Source organism: Neltuma alba, unplaced genomic scaffold (genome assembly GCF_004799145.2).
Source record: "Neltuma alba isolate B1F8T4 unplaced genomic scaffold, ASM479914v2 tig00008178_pilon, whole genome shotgun sequence".
Classification (NCBI taxonomy): Eukaryota; Viridiplantae; Streptophyta; class Magnoliopsida; order Fabales; family Fabaceae; genus Neltuma; species Neltuma alba.
The window spans coordinates 948-19,665 of NW_021634963.1; the positions used below are offsets into that span (position 1 = coordinate 948).

At 32.0% G+C, this 18,718-nt stretch overlaps 2 protein-coding genes and 1 long non-coding RNA gene across 4 annotated transcripts; all 3 read left to right on the forward strand.

Moving 5' to 3' along the window:
* The first annotated feature begins 1,071 nt into the window (after nt 1-1,071).
* Nucleotides 1,072-9,058, forward strand: LOC114753806 (uncharacterized). Its single transcript, XM_028942526.1, has 4 exons — nt 1,072-1,098; nt 8,480-8,668; nt 8,797-8,858; nt 8,963-9,058. Exons 2-4 carry the CDS (start codon nt 8,506-8,508, stop codon nt 9,038-9,040), a joined length of 303 nt encoding a protein of 100 aa, XP_028798359.1. The 5' UTR covers nt 1,072-1,098; nt 8,480-8,505; the 3' UTR covers nt 9,041-9,058.
* Nucleotides 9,059-9,129: 71 nt separating this feature from the next.
* Nucleotides 9,130-11,484, forward strand: LOC114753812 (protein ACCELERATED CELL DEATH 6-like). Its single transcript, XM_028942531.1, has 5 exons — nt 9,130-9,481; nt 9,562-9,901; nt 10,064-10,412; nt 10,524-10,553; nt 10,634-11,484. The coding sequence occupies exons 1-5, from the start codon at nt 9,131-9,133 to the stop codon at nt 11,241-11,243; spliced, it is 1,680 nt and encodes a 559-aa protein (XP_028798364.1). The 5' UTR covers nt 9,130; the 3' UTR covers nt 11,244-11,484.
* A 2,934-nt stretch (nt 11,485-14,418) lies between these two features.
* Nucleotides 14,419-17,704, forward strand: LOC114753807 (uncharacterized). Of its 2 annotated transcripts, none has more exons than XR_003741054.1 (3): nt 14,419-14,661; nt 16,063-16,162; nt 17,456-17,704. It is a non-coding gene; the product is annotated as an uncharacterized LOC114753807 (long non-coding RNA). The 2 variants fall into 2 exon arrangements; XR_003741053.1 differs by having other exon boundaries at nt 16,063-16,157.
* Nucleotides 17,705-18,718: the final 1,014 nt, after the last annotated feature.

Consider the following 18,718-nt stretch of genomic DNA (forward strand, 5'->3'; position numbering starts at 1 on the left):
GGAAATACTATTCCGGTCCTTAATATAAGAATTAAATAACTAATATGAGGATATTAAAAAATGTTTAGTTAAGACAGATTTATTTGTCACAAATATGTATTAGTTTTCCTAAACTCATTTTCAATTATGTATTGGATGATTAGAATTATCCTTTGATAAGAATTCCTTACAATCAGTTAATTGGAATATTTTGGAAAAAGAGGATATAAAGTGAATTTAGATATTATATTTAAAACTAAACTTAATTCTTAGTTAGCCCTTATATTACTCAAGAACAGTCATAGGGAATCTGAGTAAATAACACAAATCACAACACAGAGGGGAAAGAGAAAGCGACAGTTTCAGAGGAAAGCGTCACGGATAGAGGACCGCTCGTATAAGTTTCATTTGCATACCGATACCAACTACTGGAGCCCATTTAATAAGGTTTAGGCCCATTTCTTTCACTTGAGCCCATGCATTTTTGTATCGTAACATAGTATTTTCGGTCCTTAAAATTTAATCTCATTTTAGTCTGATTAAGGAATTTTGATCGCTAAAACAGTTTTTTTTTTTTTTCCCTGAAATAAGATTTCAAGGACCAAAATTTCAAATCAACACCACTCATTTAAAATTTCAAGAATTAAAATTAAAATGAAGTCACATTTAAAGACTATATAGACACGGTTTACTTTGTGCGCTGCTTTTTTATGCATGCATGAAGCTTTACTTATTTAAAAATACATTTAATATTCTTATCATAATGTTGCGTAATTTATCTTACCAAAACAGAATGCTTGGTAGAGGGATTTTGATGTTATTATGATTAAAATGCATGCAAACTTCACATTTGTAAGCCATATCTATGGGTATTAAATCTATGTACCTGTATAGTGTAGCTTTATTTTTAAAAATACATTTAATATATTCTTATCAATGTTGCATATTTTTCTTTTGACTTCTCATAACAAAATTATAGAATGCTTTGTAAATAAAGTATGTTTTTATGAGATGACCTAGTAATTTATCTTATCTAATTTCAGCATTAAAGAAAAGGAAAAAGGAAGCGGTCAAAGTTGAAGGGTTTCATCACTGATTGCGCAGATGGAATCAACAGTGGTAAGTGCTTCATTTTAAAGAGCAGCTGAAATATTCAAATTTACCAAAATGAAATAATTCAGATGGATCAATGTACAAAATGAAGTTTTATAATGTTTGGCTATTTACCATTTTAGCTCCCCCCCCAAAAAAACATAAAAACCCCTTTATTCCCCAAAGCCACGTCAGCAATGACAATAGAAGCATCGGTTCCGATGGTATTTTATTGTAAAAGTTCTGTTGTGTTATGAAATTACCACAAATGAAAGTAGATTAAAGAAGAGAAGTAGACAAGAAAATAGGAGAATGATATTGTATTTCTTCTTCACTTGCTTCACTTGCCTCACAATACAATGACATGCCTTATTTATAGGCATAGTCTCACACATAAGTTACATTGTACTTAATGATAGATAGTGGACAATAAACCACATGAATATGAGTGGGGGGAGTTACAAGATTAAAGGCATAGTGGAAAGGTAATGGAGTAGTGGAAGATTAATGCCTAGTGGAAGTAGTGGGAGTTGATGATGAAGTTGAGAGGAAGAGGAAGAGGAAGAGGAAGAAGAGGAGATGGACATCCACATGTTATAATATTCATAACACTCCCCCTTGGATGTCCATTATATAAGATATGTGCCTCATTAAAAAACTTCAACTAGGAAAAACCCTGTGGGATAAAAACCTAGTAGAAGAAAAAGAGTACACATTCACTGATACACTATTTGATGCTGCCTCATTAAAAACCTTGCTAGGAAAACCCAGTGGGAAAAAACCATAGACAAGGAAAAAAGAGTACAGCGTGTATTAACTCCCCCTCTTGATAACATCAATTGATATCCTTGAGTCTGTGACATCCGATATCATGAACAAACTTTTCAAATATTGTAATAGGAAGTGACTTGGTGAACAAATCTGCTAGATTTTTATTTGAACGAATTTGCTAGATATATATTTCACCATCTTTTGATATTGTGAGATAAATACTCTATTTGGAATTACCAGCATGTGAATCAGAAAAGAATCTAGAATTCTATTCCAATGTCTTTGGTGAAGAACTATATCTTACCAGTAAGTTAACAGCAAATGATATGTGCGTCATGCATGACTGATAAGATATGATATGGTACTTCTGGACCTATGATTTGGTACTTCTGGACCAAGTAGTTCTTCATCACCTTCTCAAAATATATAAGGTTCTTTATTCACCTCCACAAATCTCACAACCATCAAAGTATATAATGGATATGATTTATCCATATAAAAACACTTTAAGGCCTTTCTTGTATCAATTATTTGATACACAAAAATCTTCATTTCTCAAGTATTCAATTTGCAATCCGAAGCAAAACTTTGTTCTTTCCAAGTCCTTCATGTCAAATTCTTTCTTTAAGCAATCCATAGCTTTTGTAAGCTCTTCAGGAGTTCTAATAATTATATGTCATCAACATAAACAACAATATAGCAAACTCATTTTCAGATCTTTTCATAAAAATGCATGGGCAAATTGGATCATTTTTATATCATTTCTTCAACCGATATTTACTTAGTCGGTTATACCACATACGCCCTGATTGCTTCTGGCAACTTATTTAACTTAATCATTGTTCTCAAGAACTTAAATTGTATGCTTCTGGCAAGTGAAATTCTTTAGGGAATTTCATATATTTTGATTCAAAACTATAAAATGGATCATACATACTGAAATTATTTTAATCTTCATAATATTTTATATACTGAAAGATTTTCTTATATATGCTCCTGGCATATTTTTTATCCTTCAAGGATTATCATGTAAATTTCACTATTAATGATCCTCATCCATGGGTCATAATAATATCTAACAGGCACATTTCATAATGCCAGACTATTCAAATATGTAAAATTATATCCACCACAAAGTAATATGTCTCATCATAATCATTTGTGAAAATCTATATTTTCACATAAACGTCTATATATTCTATAGAAACTTTATATGTGTTGGGACTACAGGCCCATTTTCACATATCGAAATAATATTTTCATCACATCTTTTTCCTTTTTCTTTTCTTCTTGGCCAAATTTATATCTACTTTGTATGATAGATCTATGTAAGATCCTCTTTTTATCACGTGATATTCTTATGAAAATCATTGTCGACAACTTTACCTTTTCGGTTCCATTTTTTCTTTTGTGACATAACTTGTTGAGATCTCTTTCTTCCTTTTCAGGTACCTGAACCTCTTCTGGAGTTTTACAATTAGTTATGTCTTGACACTCTTCTAGAGTACATGCCTCCTCAATACAACTTCTAAGTTGTATGCTCCTCTTTATTCAAGATATTTATATTGGAACCGATTAACCTCTCATGCTTCTGGCATGTCTTAATATTTAAAATAATTGGAGCATTTTCAGCTGGAATAAGAGATTTAAAAATTTTCATTCAAGTAGTAAATATTTTGTAGTATTTCATGAATGCAATTTTGATGAACTTCTGGTCCATACTGATATATATATGAGGATCTGTATTTGATAGTAATAATGCATTCCATGCATTCTCTTTTCCAGCTACTCAATTTCTCCCCCTCATGTTAGGAAAACTTTGTCGAATAACAGTCAACTAATTATGCAGTATAAGTCTCCTAAATCCATTTGCTTCTTTTAGGAACATTGTTTTGTTCCATTTAGAGACAAACAAGAAGAAGGAGGTTCTTACCCAACATATGTCCCAACTTTCTTTTAATATCCATCTATGTGCATTGTGGTGGATTGGTAGGAATAAATATTGCACATTTCAATTTTTTAAATGAAAAATATCTGGCTCCTGACCAAAAGCCAATTTTATTGGGAGAATTTTGTTGCCTTGATGTCTATAAGTGCTGCACTCTATTAAATCAAATATGCCAACACTAAAATGAAAAAATTTGTTCTCATAAATATTGATCAAGCTATTCACGGAGGCATTAAGCAGGCTTTTCAACATTTAAAGCCTGATATATAAATTCACTAGCATCTTTAAAATCAAGTTTTGGGAATCACATAGTCTGGAAATATTTATCTAAATAATCTTGCAAACTTCAGGTTGCAAATTAATATCAATCACACATCTTACCATTTTATATAGATACATCTATCAAATATTGAATACTTGTATGGCTTATGTGCTTCTAAATGGGCCCATATATATTTCCAGAAATATAGTGATCCATTCAAAAACAAAACATAACTAGTGATATTTTATAATCAATTTTCTTTGAGAACAAGCAGCACATACGAATTCTTAAAAATGTTGGCTATTCGGAAGAATCTTCTGGTTCTTCAATGGATATCAATACATAATCTTCAATAATTATATAGTTTAAGATGATCAAACAAGTCATGCCAACAATAAATCTAATTATATCAGTAAACTTCTGGTTTACTGTACCATGTTTCGTTACCAATAATAAATTTTTCAATATAATATATGATTGATGATATCATTTTATGAAAATATATCCAATATCAACTCATACTTGTATTCTCACAGTTTTCTCCTTCAAGATTGAGTCATTCAAACATGATTCCTTTATTCATATATTTCATAAACAGTTGCTAGCATATAATAGGTTAAAGCCAATAACCTATCTTTTGCTTGGAAGCCCAAGTACTTCCTAGTTCATATATAGTTACGAACTTTGATCCAATTATACTATAACATTTACACTCTTTGGAGAACCAAAGCTGTGATATAGATCTATGGGTCATATTTTTCACTATCAATACTTTGTCTGCTCATAAAGAAAAATCAGTATTAGTTCTTCTGGAACTATATTAATACTATTACATCTAGTTCTTCAGAACTATATAATTTAAGAGGAATATGAAAGACAACTCTATTTCAATATATTATTAACATAATAACAAATAATTATGAGTATCAAGATTTAACTTGCAAGACACATAGAGAACACACAAAATGATGAAGAACATTTAAAATGAACTTTTAAAAGTAAAGTACAAATAAGACTTAACGTTCAAAACTTCTCAATATTGATCAAGGTACTATAGACATTTAAAATATTCAAAACTAATATTGAATCAGATCATATAAATAAGATATAAATAAACAAAATATAACTAGTAACTTTTGAGTCTATTTGATCTATTTAGTTTTATATCACACACTTATCAATATCACAATATCAAATTCTTATAACATTTGTTTCTCACAAATCACAATAAATTTAAAGACCGATAAAAATTAAACATTATACATATAGCCTTCTAGGCATATACTTATATGTTTTCTATTTTTATATATACTTTGGGCATCTATCTTTCTTCACAACTTATTGTTTCAGGCATTAGAATTAGCTTCGATATTTTCATAATATCACATGGTCTTTTTGATTCCACAACCATTTTTTCTTAACATTTGCTTTTCAATGAATTGATACATATTTGTCTATATGACTTCTGGTCATATTATAACAGTTGTTCATAATTTTATCATATTGATCATAGGGCTATTACTAATTCTACTGTTATGATTTAATAATCAAGCCCAAAGATTATTGCCCTTTTAGTTATCAGTTCCACTGATACAATGTGATCATACTTTTTATCACTCTTACGGATATATTCCTTGCTTTCAATAGCACACCATCAATTTTCTCAAATATTAGTCTTCCAACTATAACAAAATTTTCAGAACTACAAAGTTTTTTTTGTATCATTTAATTTTTAAACCATCAATCTTCAGGACTTTGATATAGATTATCAAATTGTGACAATCTTGTCATGCCATCTGTTACTACCACAAGATGGTCTTTTATCAAATAATCATCAAAACGTGATGTGGCTTCTGGCCATCTAATCACAAAATCAAGAATATAATGGCTATTAGCCATTCATTTATATGTTTAACATTCTACTTTCCAAGACAACAATTAACCAATATCAGAGATGATAATCATATATAGTAATTTTATAGATAAACATAAACCTCATAGCAAATCAAGAAGTATTAAGGATAGTAGGATCATAAAAATATAAGAAAAGTAAGAAATAAAAATTTTCATATCTCAATACGATAAATAAAATATTCGGTTGCCAATGAATCAATGTGGTTAAGATACAAAACCATCATTTCCTCTAAATAAATTGGAGAAATCTTACCAATTTGTTTCGATCAAACTATCTTCATTCAACGAACAAAACTTCAATGTGTATCAACTAGGAGTCATGAACTCTGATGGTAGAGTCTTGTGCTGATAACGTGTTATGAAATTAACCAACAATGAAAGTAGATTAGAGAAGAGAAGTAGACAAGAAAATAGGAGAATGATATTGTATTCCTTCACTTGCTTCACTTGCCTCACAATACAATGACATGCCTTATTTATAGGCATAGTCTCACACATAAGTTACATTTGTACTTAAATGATAGATAGTAGACAATAAACCATATGAATATGAGTGGGGGGAGTTACAAGATTAAATGTATAGTGGAAAGGTAATGGAGTAGTGGAAGATTAATGCCTAGTGGAAGTAGTGGGAGTTGATGATGAAGTTGAGAGGAAGAGGAAGAGGAAGAAGAGGAGATGGACATTCACATGTTATAATATTCATAACATGTTGTTGATTATTAAATTAGACTTATTGATTTCTAAACTTATCTTGTGATTCAAAACATATTTATTGAGGAGTGCAACTTTATTATAAAAGCTTTAATTGTGAGTAACTAACAGAGACTTGTGAATTGTTAACTGTTTTAATTTATCCATTCACAAGTCTTAATTAGTTATTCACAACAAAATTTTTTGCAATAAAATTGCAATTTTCAATAAATATTTGTTGTTATTCAATTATTATATTGGTTCACAGATTAATTAGTCTAATTTACAAATTCACAAATTCCAGTTAACTATTTATAATAAAATTTTTAGAGTAAAGTTGTTGCCATTACCAGAGCTTTGCCTACTAGTGCTACCATTTTGTGCCAACAGAGACGGTAGCCGGTCACAGGCATATGCAGCTGAATTAAAAAAAAAAAAAGCAGAGAAAAATGTGATAAAATACCCTACATTTTAAAATCCCATTTCAATCCAAAGACGGATTAGGGATTTGTTAAATTTATAGGTCTGATTTTCAATATATGTATTTCAACTACCTTTAAAATGTATTTTCCCCTAATTTTTTTTTCTGAATCTATTATTGTTAATTTCTTCCATGACTATATTTGTTATGTGCTTCTTTATATTAACTAATTAGAGATTTGCAATTTAATTAAATGTTTTATTAGGATTAAAATTCAAACTTCCCATATATATATATATATAAATATATAATTTTAGCAATAAATTTTTATTAAAAAAATTAGAGGATGAAATATATGAAATAAGTTGTTGTTGGGAACTCAATTATTTCTTTTTTGATCTTATTTATAAAATATTTCCAACATATTTCATCGAAACTAAGAGAAAACTTTAAATCTTATATGACTCTGTTAAATATTTAATGACTTTACAACTTTACCCATATTTAATATATATTTTTGAAAAAAATAATAGTTTACATATATAACAATAAATTAAAAGTAAAATTATATATTCATATAATAAATTTAATAAGTTAGTTTATAGGAAAAATTACAAACGAAGACCCTAATTATGTAAAATTGAGATTTGGGACCCCAAATTTAGAAAATAGCAAATAAGGAGCCAGTCTCACTTTTGCAAATATGAAATGTTGGTGAAATATCTAAAATGCCCGTCAGTCAAATTATGATTTGGTCTACTGAAGTTGTCATTCACTAAAGTGAACTTGTCATTTTTCATGGTCAACTCGTCATTTGGCATATCCTCAGCCAAGTTGTGATTTGGTCTACTGAAATTGTCATTCGTTAAAGTAAACTTGTCATTTCTCATAGTCAACTTGTCATTTCATTGAGGGATATTTCAGACATTTCACCCAAAAGTAAAACCGGGTCCTTATTTGCTATTTTTTAAATTTAGAATCCCAAATTACAATTTTACATATTCAGGGGTTTTTATTTCCAATTTTCCCTAGTTTATATTAACAATAAAAAAATATTCTAGTGTTCTATAAATAGAAACAAAAAAGTAATATATATCATTTATATTTCTATTTCTTCTCCCTTTATTACTGAAAACGGGTCATTTTATATATTTTCTCTGTGAATGAAAGAAGAATTTATGTGATTAAAGTTTAACACATTTAGAGTATATATAATTTTTTGAATTTAATTATACTTTTAATCAAAATAAATTAATCACACAGTGCACATGTTTTTAGAAAATATATATTAAATCCATACAAATATTATTATATACTAAAACGACTTTAGAGGAACTTAATCCACAAAGTTTATTAACTTATATAATTGATTTATTTATTTTTTCCATTTGAGGAGAAGATGGAGTAACTTGGCCTTTACCTGAGATGCAAGAGGGCCGATCGGAACCCGAGCTGGAGATAACATATTCAAGAACATGCACTGTAGATGGAGTAACTTGGCTTCTACCTGAGATGCAAGAGGACCGATCGGAACCCGAGCTGGGGATAACATTTTCAAGAACAAGCACTGAAAATGAAAATATTATTGGTACTTGTTTTACAATAATCACTCAAAACGAATCAATATTCTTGCTTTGCATTCATAACCAGTCAGAGTGAAATCATAAAGACTCATATGCAAGCAAACAACTATGTGTGTGTGTGTATACATGTCAGGTTTCTTTCAAGGGTATGTTTTCTTCTCACTGCCACACAAACCTAAGACTGAAATATACAGCAGTATGTCGAACTCCTTCACTGGGCTTTTTTGCCAGTAATAATTCTTATACTATACACAGAGATTCAAACACTAGTTCAATCAAACGTATCATCATTTTTTCCAAATTGGAGCTATGTCTTCACATCATCAAGCGAACCATCTGCCGTAACTATTAAGGTCGTTCTCTATGGACGCAAATAGAGAGGGCAAGCATTTCAGAAGATATTGCCACAATTGCTGTTCTCGTTCCATGAGCATGAAGTTTGTCGTCAAGCGATTTCGGACGCTGAAATGAAAGCGATGCGACTATGGAGGGCCGGGAGATTTTCACCATCAGGTTCGAAGCCCAAGTTAGTGGTGCAAGAACATGGACCCAATACAGATTTAAACTTGCTTACAGCTGCATATGTTTCCACGGGTTCCGATGTTTCCACTCCAAATAGAGTTTTCATTGTACCCGGCGATGCTATTTATAAACAACGCACCCCTTTGGGAAATACTGTTCTACACTTAGCGGCCGCCCATGGAAATAATGCAATGGTGGAGAAGGTGGCTCAGCAAGCTCCCTACCTTTTTGCAGTGACCAACAGCAATTATGATACTGCATTGCATGCTGCTGCAAGAGCAGGCCATGCCTCTACCATTCAAAACTCTTGAATACTTGGTTGATTTTGGCAAGACGTGAGACAGATGTTCATCATGAAGATCAACCTACTCTACAGATGATGCTCTTGGTGTCTTTGACCTTGTTACGGAATAAACAAGGAAACACTTTTCTTCACGAGGCATTTATGGTTAATGCGCATGCTGGGGCTCTGATTTTCAACGCTTTTGAAGATCCTTTTATAAGAGACAATTCAGAGTTGGAGGCTAAGTTTAAGAAAATTGTTAATAATTTAGTTGTATTTGCAATCAACGGGAAAGGGAAATCATTGCTGTATGTGGCCATTGAGGTTGGTTGCAAGCAAGTTGTTGATCAACTGTTGGATATCTGCATCCAATATGACCTCCAGCCTCAAGGAAAATCTCCCCTTCTTCCAACACTCACCAAGAGAAATATGGGTAATTCTATATCTTGTCACACATTTATCATGCATTCATTTATTCACCATGCATGTTGCTAAAACATTCTTACTGAATAAAAATCGTTTTGATTATACTGCTGGTCTATGTAGTTATGCTGCAAACCATTCTGAGCAAAAAGCCAAATTGGATACACTTGAGAAATGAAGAAGGAAGCCTACCTCTTCATCAGGCGGTGTCTATGGGGAGGTGTCTCCTTCTTGGTAAAAAGATGTTCTTCATGCACCATGGAAAGGGACAACGATGGCTTCTTCCCCATTCATTTGGCATGTAGTGGAGGTCATGTCAGAGTGGTTGAAGAGTTACTAAAATACTATCCAGATCCTACAGAGATGCTTGACAAAAATGGCCGAACTTTGCTCCATGCTGCTGCTAAAAGTGGAAAATATGAGATGGTTAGGTACATCCTCCTACATCCAAAGCTTGAGTTTATGATAAATCACAAGGATAATGATGGGAATACTCCTTTACATCTGGCCACCCTACACTGGTAGCCCAAAATTGTACATTCCTTGACTTGGGACAATAGAGCCAATCTTGCTATACTTAACCATGAAAATCAAACTGCTCTAGACATTGCTGACCTAATGCATGACAAAAGTCCATCCCTCGCACAGGCAAGTTACAGTTTGTTTGTTTTTTGCCCCCCAAAACCATAGTTCTTTTTCAAAGATTTAATGTTGTAACCAAAATGGAAGTGTTTGTTTGCAGAGACTTACATGGAATGCATTGCAATCTGCTGGTACGCCTCGAAGTTTTATTTCGTCCACCATGTTGCTTTCAAATGACACAGTTTTATCTAGTGAAGAGAAAGAATTCGACAACACCGGACAATACAAAGATAGAATTCGCTGCTGGGTTTGCCATGCCGGGTGACGTAGATCAAGGAACAGCTATTATGTTGAATCATGTCATGTTCCATTTGTTCATTCTCTCCCTCACAACCTCTATATTTGGGGCTATTATTGCAACTATAATTCTCATGTGGGCTCGTTTAGATGATCTGAATTTAATGCTTTTTGCTCTCAAGTGCGCAATGCCAATTCTAGGTATTTCTTTGACGGCTTTATCCTTGACATTTTTGGCAGGCGTGTATCTTGTAGTTAGCAAACTAAGCTGGTTGTCTACCACATTTTTGGTGTTGAGTGTGGTTTTGATCTTCATGGTTGTGTTCTTGTATGCCCTCCTCTTGCTGCCCTCCTCTTCAACCGTACCATTTATTCGATATATTTCCTATTATCCCTTTCTTCTCCTTGCAAAGATAGCCGAGGTGAAAATTGATGCCAACCACAAAAGTTCCAGTACTTCTAGCACCCTATAATCTAGATGAAGTACATGGTTATTATTAGCAAGCCAGGATAGAGAAACACACATATTAAGTATATTTAATTGTCTAGTGTCTGTTAATATAATGTCGTGTGTGTGTATTCATCTGATGCATTGTCGTGGGACTAGCTTGTTCAAGATAGTTGGTAGATGTATGGCTTATAATCTTGTGTGTCGCTTCTATACATGGAATAATAGTGGTAAAAATGGGATCTTTGTGTGCTTTGTCTAATTGTATTTGGCACTGATATTGTCTCATAATTAGTAACTGATATAGATAGTCCCCAAAAAAACAAAACATGAACTAGCAGTATGAAGTTATAGCTACTATTATTCAATATCACTCAAAGAGACGTAAATTAATTATAATGACTCCCTATTGCAAGCTCTGACAACTCGAGGAACCATCAAAGAATCTTACTCTCTCTACCACTACTGCCACCCGTCCGTCCTAATATGCCTCGTTGATATTTCATTGTCGTAACCGTAAATAAACGGGAAAAAAAAACAATGGTGCAGATATATTAGCATTATTCATTTATGTCATCAAAATTGGCATCCATAGTTTGTGTTCTTGATAGGAAGAAGAGGATATCTACTATAGCATGATACCAATGGAAGCCCTAGAGTTGATGCAGTATTTTCTTATGCCTTTTCCAAATAGTAATCTAGCCCTGTTGTTCACAACCCGAGAGTCTGAAAAGATGATTACCCCACTACAAAAAAATAGTCGATGGAATTAGCGACGGAAAAAAATTCCGTCGCTAATTTCCAACGGAATTAGCGACGGAATATTTTCCGTCACTAATTTCTGACGGAATTTCGACGGAAATTCCGTCGGTAATTTTTTCGATGGATTTGGGACGGATTTCCGACGGACTTTAGCGACGGAATAGTTCCGTCGCAAATTCCGTCAGTAAATAGGCTTAGCAACAGAATATTTCCGTCGCTAAATTCCATCGCTAATTTCTACTCCTATTTTGTATTTGTGACAGATTTTCTGACGGAATTTGTTTCCGTTACAAAATTCTGTCACAAAATCCATCGCTAACATGAAATTCACAAAATTCTACATTATGATTATAAAATTTGAAAAATTTATATAATATAATAGTGTAATTATTTAGACATGTATTTTAACAATTTATATATCTATATATAAAAAATATAATAGTTTAATTATTTATACATATTTTCTGTTGGGAAATAGAAGAAAATTGATATCCTTATTAGACACTTTTTTGAAATTGATTATATTTTTTTGAGCTTGTGAACTTAAATTAAAAATCTGAATATAATTCGTAATATGATTTTATTTTCTTGTTACAATATGATTAATTTTTTTGTCAGATTGCTGCTCTTTCTTTCAACATTAGTGTCAAATAAGTGTCTTTAGATATGATAAGATATGTGAAAAGTTTCTTTAGATATGATGAGATATGTGGAAAACGTAAAGACATGTTGAACTTTTACCTAATTGATAACTTATTTAACAACATATTGAAATATTATTTATTGACTTATTTTCATTGAATGAATAATAAGGGCGCCATAAACTGTAGAGTTAAGCTGGAAACCTAATAACGAGGTCAATTTAGCTCAATTTGCATATACTTGATCTGTTCGAAAAAAAGAAAGTTCAAAAGAAGTTTTGGCAAGGTTAGTTTAGATCCAAAAGCGAGTATGTTGGGTTAGCTTCATTATTTGACTGAATTACTCAACTGATGGCCCATGTTATTAAATATAATCTATAGTGTGTGTGTGTGTGTCCTAATTCTCGTTTGCAACTTGCAGTAATAGTAAATGCTCATTTGATAATGAAATTATATATAAGAATATCTAAGATAAATGAGGGGATGGTAAAGTATAAAAAGAGAATCAATATCTTGAATGTCTAAAACAATAATTATAAATATTTTGAATTTCTTTTTAGTCATCCTGAAATTGAGAAATGATAATTAGAAAAGAAAATTAGAGATTATAGAGTAGTTCTAAGACTATAATAAGAAAAATCTTATTAGATCTAAAAATATTTGATTAGAATATCTTAAAAAGCTTGACAACTTTACTTTAAAAAAAAAAAATTTCGTCCTGGTAACATATAAGTTAGAGATTCTGCCCCTATCATTATAATCCTGTGGATTAATTTTAATTTGTAAATTTCATATTTAAATATATCTATATTTTATTGTCAAAGATTTCAAATATATTTGTATTAAATTTGATAAAAATATTTTGAATAAACTGCAGTTTAAATCTTTATTATTGAAGTGTCTTATATTTATATTTTTTATTTTAACATTATTATATTCTTTTTAATGCTTATTTCTTGATATATCTTATATTTATATCACTATATATATGTATGATATTAGTTTAACATTATTGGACAGTATTTCTATATTATTATTACTATTTAGGTTTTGAGGTATGTATTAATTTTCTCTAATTACATGCTTAGATGGCAAAAATTGCTAGTAAAAAAAAGGAGGGAAAGTTGAGAGGGAAGGTACTGAGAGATAAAGTGTGTGAGAGACAGATGTGATATAATTAAAAGTGAGATAATATATGTGAGAGAGAGGTATTATAATTAAAAGGAATAATTTTAATAATTAATTTATCATTTTAATGCTAAGTATATTTTCTATAATAACAATTTTATTTTATAATTTTTTACTGAAGAAACATTTAATTAGATTTTATATCTATATGTGTGTGAAAAATCTTGCCCCTCTAAAATATTCGCATGTTCCCTCCGTTTGCAAAGGCAAAATTCATTTTCCCTCCACAAATATCACAAATTTGCTCTCTTTAGGATTTTTTTCTAATTTTCTTCTTTTAAAAAATTACAAGAATCGCAAGAGGAGGAGCCAGACCACTTCTAAGGGTTTCCTCAATGCCTAAGGGTTTATTTCTCTGATGAAACCCCTTCACCATCGTCTGCCAGTCCAGTAAAGGCGCCTCCAATCCTCCACTCCTACTCTTCTTCCATTTCTCCTCCTCAGATCAAATCGCGCCTGAATGTGCAGGTTTTGAGACTCAGAGTGTCGGCCTTCTGTTTGCGTTGTTGTGTCCGTTCACATTCTTCGGTCTCCTCTTCAAAGTTTAGATTCTATTCCGTTTTGTCAGCCTCCTTTATTTTCATCGTCAGCGTTCAGATTCGTCTGGGTAGCTTCTTGGCATTCTATTTCTTGTTTTCATCTTCTGGTTCAGATTCCCTTTTAGATTTCATTTTATTTGTGGGTTACTTTTTATTTCAAGGTTCAGATCTCCCTTCTAGTTTTGTTGAAAATATTTCTACTGGTACTAAGTGACTGCCTTTTAGTACTGCCTTGACTAGTGACATTGCAAAGGATTAGCACTTCATTTGGTTGATTGGATTCTCTGCAACATTCTGGGAGATGGAAAATGAGGTACACATTTAGGCAAGCTTTAATGTATACTGGTCTTTGATATATATGCTTTTTTATTGGAGTTTTATATTCGTTTTATATTTATTGTTGTATACAAACATCTGTAATTCCCAACCCTTATTCGTAACTTCTGTAAATTGGGCCTTTTTGCTTTCATTTGCTTTTTTTGGTTATTCATTTTATATTTATTGTTGTATTATTGGAATTGGCTTCTATCTAAGAAAGCTCATTCTTCGAGCTATCAAAGTACAAACATCTAATTGTGTTGTTGCTTCCATATTACGTTCATCATAGTCGGTGGATGAGTGTTGTGTAATGGTGATGGCACAAGCATTTGGTTGCTCTTGACGTAAAACTCATGAAATGAGAATGTTGCAAGTTAATCATGTGTAAAGCATCCTAGTTTGTTTATTTGCATTATAGATTCAATTACCTAACTAAAAAAATCCCCCCTCATGTAAAGCTGATATAGATTTCACTCTGATAGTTGCAATGCTTCAAAGCATTTGGTAATTTATGATGAGCCTGTCAATGTAAAATATAAATGAAGAGTATTGCCTGGATATGGCCAAAACATACTAGAATACTATTAATCTAGCAAGCAGATGATGTATCAGACTCATCATGATTTAAAAGAAATTAAAAATACTTGTAGCAGGGGAATCTTCATTGAGAACCTCATGGGGACCAGTATATCGATACTAACATGTATCAATTGAATTCCAACACTAAACCTATACTTTTACAAAATTCTTTCAATATGCATGCAGTTTCAACACTAAAACTTTAGCTCTTTAATTTATTATGTTTTATTAGCTTTAATGATTTCTAATTTTTTTCCTGATTGTATTATTAATTTTATATTGTTAGGATGTCATTTCATTAGGATGGTCAAAGATCCTATCAGATTAGAATATGATTTTGAGTTATTACTACAGGCCTAGCCCCAACTATATGCATTGATCATTCCAAAGGAAACAAACAAGAGCTGAGATGTTAATCCCTTAGCAGATTACAACTTAAAAAGATTGCAAACATCTGATCCAAAATGCCTATAATTTCAGCCTCAAACATTATGAGCATTATTACCTAAAACAGCAAAACAGTTTCCTACTGATTGAGCATTCCATAACTATTATGCAGATTTACATCACTTTTGCAATGCCATAATTGGGCAAATACATGTAAAATCTGTCATTACATGAGATGCTTGGTTGCTTAGAATATTAAGGGACTTATGATGTACGTATATATTGTCTATGTATAGAGTTACCAATTATTGAAATGCTTGGTTGCTTGTGCTTGATTTATATTATATTTACCAATTATTGAAATGCTTGGTTGCTTGGTGAATGTTTTTTTTTTTCTGGTTTTAATTTGTTGACCTGATTGTGTGTGTAGGGTTGGATTATAATAATTTGAGATACAGCAGCTCCTTTGATAGAGTTAGCTAGAGGTCTAGTGGCAACCCAAACACAAGTTGTAGAACTATTTAAGTAAGGTGACCATTTAACTGTTAGTTGGGTTGACGTATAATGTTTTGTTTTTTTATCTAGCTTGATATATGTTGTTTGATTGTTGTTGGTAGGTAGTCTCAATACATTCCTATCTCTTACATTTTTCAAAATCTTTTTTAGTTTTGTTTGGGTACTTCAAAGCTATCTGTTAATGATTGTTTAGCAAGTCTTGTCTTTGGTAGGAGTTGTCCTTAAATAAAACTTACTAGTTTCTTCATATACAAATGTTGACATTTAACTTTGCTTATTCATATATATATATATGTGTGTGTGTGTGTATTTGTTTGCCATATATATTACTTGTCTTCTCTAGTTCTTACATATTATTATTGCACACCTCTTTCTTAGAATGGAAGGCCCAGAAAATCAGAGATGGATGTACAATAGAATAGATCTGTGTACTAAATGGGTTACAATAGAATTTGAGCAAGGTGTAGAGGAGTTTCTTACTTATGCAATGCAATCACCTTATTGCCAAAAATCAGGGAAGCTTAGGTGTCCATGTGTGAAATGTAGATGTAGGCCATATCTCATTCTCGATGAGGTGAAGACACATATTTATAAATATGGATTCATGCCAGACTATTATATATGGACTAGTCATGGTGAGAGAAGTATAAAATATCATTCACCCATGTCTCCAATGCTAGGTGGACCACTTGGTGATCAATTAAGTCAATATGAGACCATGGTGATGGATGCAGCTGGGCCGAGTTTTAAGGATAACTATAATAAAGGTGTTGAAGAGATGCCAAATCCTGATGCACAAGCATTTTATGACATGCTACGTGCTGCACAAAAACCTTTATGGGAAGGTTGTGAAGATGAATCTCAACTTTTAGCAAAGCGATTGTTACAACCGTTCCATTCACTTTACACTTGGCTAGAACTCACTGGAAACGAATAGCCACCACAAAACACACATTTAGCCTCCATCACATGGCACTGTGTCTTGGGCGTGGGCTGAGGTTTTTCAATGAACATATTATATGTGGAGACACTTGTTTTTCAAAGATTCAATCATATAATAATGTAAAAGTTCAACTTATAATGTGTTTGTTAGTACAACTAATATCAAATACTTGAAAATTACTCCTAGGTTTTGTCCTTGTTTAGATGCTTAGAGATGATCATTTTACAGTTAATATTAATGTTATTGTAGACTTTGTAGCTTAGGCTGTGTGATTTTTCTGGCTTTTCTATTGTTTAGTGATCATACCAGAAAAAGATTTTTCTTTAATCTGACTTCTCTTCATTTTTGTTGGGAACTATGTTAGGTGCATTCTCATGGTATAGGAGTTCATACCACGCAAATGGTCTTACCGTTGGAAATTGCAAAGGAGCTTGTTTACGTTAATGCCAAGCAATACCATGGAATTATGAGGCGTAGGCGATTACGTGCCAAAGCAGAGCTGGAAAAGAAGCTAATTAAAGGAAGGAAGGTATTCTGGCAATGTATAGCCGATATGGTTTCCTTTTATTACGTTTGCCCCGACTGAATGTAGAATACGACTTGGTCAAACATTTTCTCATATCAACATAATAAGGATGCTATGAGAACAAACACTTATATAGTTAAAAGCCACATCCAATATGCCCTAGGCTGGGAGGGTGACGATGGCAGTAAGTTGTGCTTGTTGCCAATTTCTGTTTTGCATTACTTATTATGCCTTTTTCTTCATACTTGAGGCTTCGTGTGGGACTATCAAAATGAGCAAAGTGATATGAGTGGCTCATTTTGCATTACTTATTATGCCTTTTTCTTCATACTTGAGGTTTTAACCTTAATGTTCTTAAATTTATGACATTTTATTGTATGGGATTATTTTTAAATTCCAAATTGTCTCTTATAAAAAAAATTGAACTATTTGCAGTTTAAAAACTTTACTTATTATCATGAAATTTATTTCTTTCTAAACAATTTATAAAAAAAAGCCTATTTAAAAAAATAACTGACAAAATTTTGTTGCAAATCAAAAAATAAGCATAAAAATTGAAGAAAAAAAATTTGCAACTGATTTGCAAGGAATTTCCATCGCAAATGTGTGTGAGTTAGCAACGAAAAATTCTGTCGCAAAATATAGCAAGTTAGCGATGGAATTTTTCGTCGCTAAATGCGGTACTTTGCGACGGAATATTCTGTCACTAATTCCGTGGCAAATAACGTAGAATTCCGTCGCTATATGCAATATTTATTTCGTCGCTAATCCTACTTTATTTGCCATGGAATTGGCGACGGAGTATTCCGTCGCTAATCCATCGCAAAATTAGCGACGGAAAATCCATCGCAAATTTGTCGCAAAATTAGCGACGGAACACAAAGTCCGTCGCTAAACCAATTAGTGACGAGGTTGTTTGCGGCAGAACATTTTCCGTTGCTAATTACATCGCTAATACTTTACTGACAGAATTCCGTCGTTAAATTCCGTTGCAAATCGATTTAGCAACGGAATTTTCGTCGCTAATAGCTTGTTTTTTTGTAGTGCCCGCAAATCGAAAATAAAGCCAACATGTAACAAAATGCAAGCAACATGATTTAA

What these genes read in the sequence shown, in the direction of transcription:
- LOC114753806 (XM_028942526.1), top strand. Translation starts at nt 8,506, where the DNA reads ATGCAAGAGGGCCGATCGGAACCCGAGCTGGAGATAACATATTCAAGA. An exon ending in TGAAAATGAAAATATTATTG is followed by an intron (nt 8,669 to 8,796) that starts GTACTTGTTTTA and finishes TATACATGTCAG; the next exon opens with GTTTCTTTCAAGGGTATGTT. An exon ending in CTAAGACTGAAATATACAGC is followed by an intron (nt 8,859 to 8,962) that starts AGTATGTCGAAC and finishes TCATTTTTTCCA; the next exon opens with AATTGGAGCTATGTCTTCAC.
- LOC114753812 (XM_028942531.1), top strand. Translation starts at nt 9,131, where the DNA reads ATGAAAGCGATGCGACTATGGAGGGCCGGGAGATTTTCACCATCAGGT. An exon ending in ACTCACCAAGAGAAATATGG is followed by an intron (nt 9,902 to 10,063) that starts GTAATTCTATAT and finishes GATACACTTGAG; the next exon opens with AAATGAAGAAGGAAGCCTAC. An exon ending in GCACAGGCAAGTTACAGTTT is followed by an intron (nt 10,554 to 10,633) that starts GTTTGTTTTTTG and finishes GTTTGTTTGCAG; the next exon opens with AGACTTACATGGAATGCATT.